This window comes from Glycine soja, chromosome 12 (genome assembly GCF_004193775.1).
Source record: "Glycine soja cultivar W05 chromosome 12, ASM419377v2, whole genome shotgun sequence".
NCBI classification, from domain to species: domain Eukaryota; kingdom Viridiplantae; phylum Streptophyta; class Magnoliopsida; order Fabales; family Fabaceae; genus Glycine; species Glycine soja.
Genome location: NC_041013.1, coordinates 11061692 through 11065566, shown reverse-complemented (window position 1 = coordinate 11065566; position 3875 = coordinate 11061692). Strand labels below are relative to the sequence as shown.

The 3875-nt window shown below is 27.5% G+C and overlaps 1 protein-coding gene across 1 annotated transcript; it reads right to left on the bottom strand.

The window, feature by feature from the left end:
- Positions 1-1614: 1614 nt before the first annotated feature.
- LOC114379541 (CASP-like protein 1C1) lies at positions 1615-3211 on the bottom strand. The gene is made up of 3 exons (XM_028338222.1): positions 2790-3211; positions 2585-2687; positions 1615-2051 (listed from the first exon to the last, which is right to left on the bottom strand). Exons 1-3 carry the CDS (start codon positions 2942-2944, stop codon positions 1818-1820), a joined length of 492 nt encoding a protein of 163 aa, XP_028194023.1. The 5' UTR covers positions 2945-3211; the 3' UTR covers positions 1615-1817.
- Positions 3212-3875: the final 664 nt, after the last annotated feature.

The window sequence follows — 3875 nt, the reverse complement described above, 5'->3', positions numbered from 1 at the left end:
TATATAAATTATATTTTACTTTATAATAAATAATTTAATTTTTTTACACTATTATTTTTAATTATTGTTGATTTTTTAAAGTGATATTAAAATTGAATTTAGAGATAGCGAGAAAATAAGAATACAAGATAGATTAAAAGGAATATACAAATAAGAAGATCAAGTACTCCTAAAAATAAATAATGATAAATATTAATTAATGATGATATAAAATTAATTATATTTTTATTTATATCCATGATAATATTAATGGTGAACCATATAAACTACAATTAAATAATGATAATAGATTTAATTTTATAAGAATGTTATATCCTTTCATTTAATTATTATTTTTTCTTGATTCGTGTAAAGAAACTAAAGTGACACTTATTATAAGATGGAAGAAGTGTTTAGATAAAGATAAAAGGAATGTAATTTGAAATGATTAAATAAGTATAATTTGTGAAAAAATGACTATACATTGATAGTGTACATTTTTTTATATTATTATTTAATCATAATCCACCATGTATGATAAATTTGTTAACTTTTATAATAATTATTTTAAAAATTATATTAATAATAAATTATTATTAGATGATAGTGTAAAAATATTTGATATCATCTCAGTGCATGACTATTAAATTCTTATTTTGGTTAGTTGTAAAAGTAACATGTGAAATACACTTTTAAACGAGAAAAAAAAATTAAGATTAAGAATGTATAATTAAGTGAATAGGAAAAGTGATAGACTTATTTTCTGAAATATATGTTTTAATTTATAATATATGAGTAAATTAACATTTATTTTATTTTATAAATATTAAATAAGACATGTTTAATGTTTATTGATATATATATATATATAACTTTTTTTTATTTTTATGAGTTTAATTTTTAATTTTTTATACACCACTGAACATTTTAAAGAATTTTATAATGTTAATCAATTATAAATTATTTTTTATGATTTTAAAGATAATTATTATAAAATTAATAAATTTATTATATATAATAAATTATAATTAAATGATAGTATCATAAAATTCTTTATATTGTTATAACAAGAATAAGATAAGAGTACGTTCTCAATAATTATTATTTGAAGAAAGGACTTTTTCTTTATTAAATATTTATTATATTATATAATACATACTATTATACTGTTTGATTAGATTGTATTTTTTAATATAAAAAATAGTATGCATCTTTATTTATTTAACATTTACATCTCCTGAATTATAGCTGAGGACAACCCTTGGAAATTCTTTTAGACACATGTCAGATTAAAATAGTCTTCTACCCAATACTTTAGAGTTTAGTGATGATACGAATAAAAGTGGCCTCAAACGACAATAATAATGAGATAGTAGGTAGCTGTTGATTCATCAACAAATAATAAAATTAAGGTTTAATGGCTTAGTTTCTCTAATTTATTTTTATTGTTTAATTTGATCCTCTTATTATTTAAAAATATCTTAATCGTTAACAATTATTCTCACAATCTCACTAATTGTTTATTAAGAATATTTTTCCTCGCAAAACCTTAACAATTTAAAGTGTCTACGTGACTTTAAAAATTAAGAGGCAAAATAGAAAAGCTTATGCGACTCCAAAAATTAAGAGGCCGAATAGAAAATTTGTGATATTTTAAAGGATGAAAATTGAAAAACACATTTCAGCCGAAGAAAATATTACAAGAAAGAAGGGAAGTAAAAAGAAAAAAGTAAAAAGTAAAACTAATGTGAAGCATAATGAAGCTGTTGGTTGAACAACTAATGACCTACCACAAACTCTACTCTCGATGTTCTAACACTCTGACCCTAAAAAGTTGCTCAACTTTTTCTCAAGAGGAGAGGGTCTATGACAGTATGAATGGAATGCAACAGAAGAATTATGTATATAATCATTGCAATGAAACCAGCTATTAAAGCTCTTGTCGCTTGATCACAATATTTGGGGACTGAATCACATATTGGTAGCCAACCTGCATCACTGTTTCCTTTCTTTCCCACCTGAGCTATAGCCAAAGATGCAGAGAAGCTTGAGACGACTAACATGGTGAACACCTACACATAAAATGAACCCAGTTGATATAACACTCGTTAGAATTTGACTCATCAATAATATGAAGTGCTAACATTGTAAAAAATATTTGCTTATACATATCAATCTTATCTTATTATCTTATTAGGTGAGGGTAGTTATATAAATCACACAATGTCATTTAGTTCGGTTTAATTTTTCTTTTAGCGAAGTTCGATTTAAAATTCATTAAAATTTGTTTTCATAATTTCCAATCAACCATTATTACTTGGCAATTTATGATGCATCCCTCCCTAGGGAAGCTAACTCCTCTCAATAAATAGTTTAATTCGATATTTAGTTTAATGATTTATGGTATAAATGTAAGCACAAGTGTAATCATATATGAATTGGAGTTTCTCAGTATTTTATGCTTTTTTATGAGAGTTTGATCAATGGAATGAACAAGTTCTTAAGGAGCTTGATTATGGTTGGCTGCTATTGATAATCAGTACTCCAATGTATTGCATGTGTTGAGACACACAAGTAACAGAAAAAAGAGGTTTAGGACATTTACCAAATCCAAGGCCACCACTAGTTGCCATAGCAAGCTTTTTGCAGGAAGGAAGAGCACCAAAAATCCATAGACAGTGATAACAGAATATGCAATCACAAAGTACCTAAGTAGATTTCTTTTTTATCAATTTTCAGCATGAAGAAAACTAACAAAAGAACAAAAAAGATTAATAAATATATCATTATATGCATTAGAAGAGACTCACTTGAAGGCAGGGGAATTGGTGTATTTTGCTTCGAAGGACACTGTGAAAATGGTAGCTGTCTCATGGCTAGTAGCCATCATAATCACCGCTGCAAGCGTTGCCGCAAAGGCTAAGAACCTTAAAAGAAGATGGCAGACCCTCCTAGTCTTGGCCATGGATTTCACAAGCAAAAAAAATTGAAAGCTGGTGCACAATGAAACCTCAATGGATGGTTAAATTTAATAGATGTGTAAGTGTTGAAATTTCAAGGATGATGAGGGTGTTAGGAATGAAAATAATGGGGTAGTGCAATGAAATTATAGTACATCTTTGTGCTGTGTTAGGTGAAATTCTTATCTGTCTGTCTCACTGTTTATCGCACCGTCCTGTAACATTTTTTCTAGTTTTGCTGCTGTGTCCCCTTCTTCTGTGGAGTGCATGTAACTATGTAACTATGTAACCAATTCCAATTTTATCTTGGTAATTTGCACTTGATCACTAGAGAAAAACTAGATTAGTTTTTATGTCCTTTTCAGTTTCATTTACTTCTTGCAAGGAAAATATTTAGCAAGACACAAGAGATAAAGCAGGTGAAAAATTTCTAACCTAAACACAAAGCTAAATTGTTTTAATATTCTTCTTGTGTCTTTTGTTTTGTGTCTTTTTGTTTCCCTTTCAATTGGTTCAACTAGCAAGAAAGGTTACACCCTTTTCAGCCGTCAGCACTTGCTGCTTCTCGACACTAATGTGAATTCAGAAGCACTATTTGGCACGATAAAAATCTGCAAAAAGTGACGAGCGCGCGCGTTAATTTGACTAATTTGGTTTTACACTACCATTCAGGGTAGAGTTAAAAAGGAAATTTCAATTAAAAGAAAATTTGAGAGTCAATACATGCCAAAGTTATTGACAAAAAACTGCATTTGAAGAAACTATACACAGACAAAAATAATGTATATGATTTAAGATAATGTATGTGATTTATGATGATAATATACTTGTATATTATATATATTACGGTGTATTCTAGATCTTCCAACAATTGATATAAAAGTTGATGATTCGATTTCGTAACCAACTCAGATGAGTAGATGATGATAATGGATC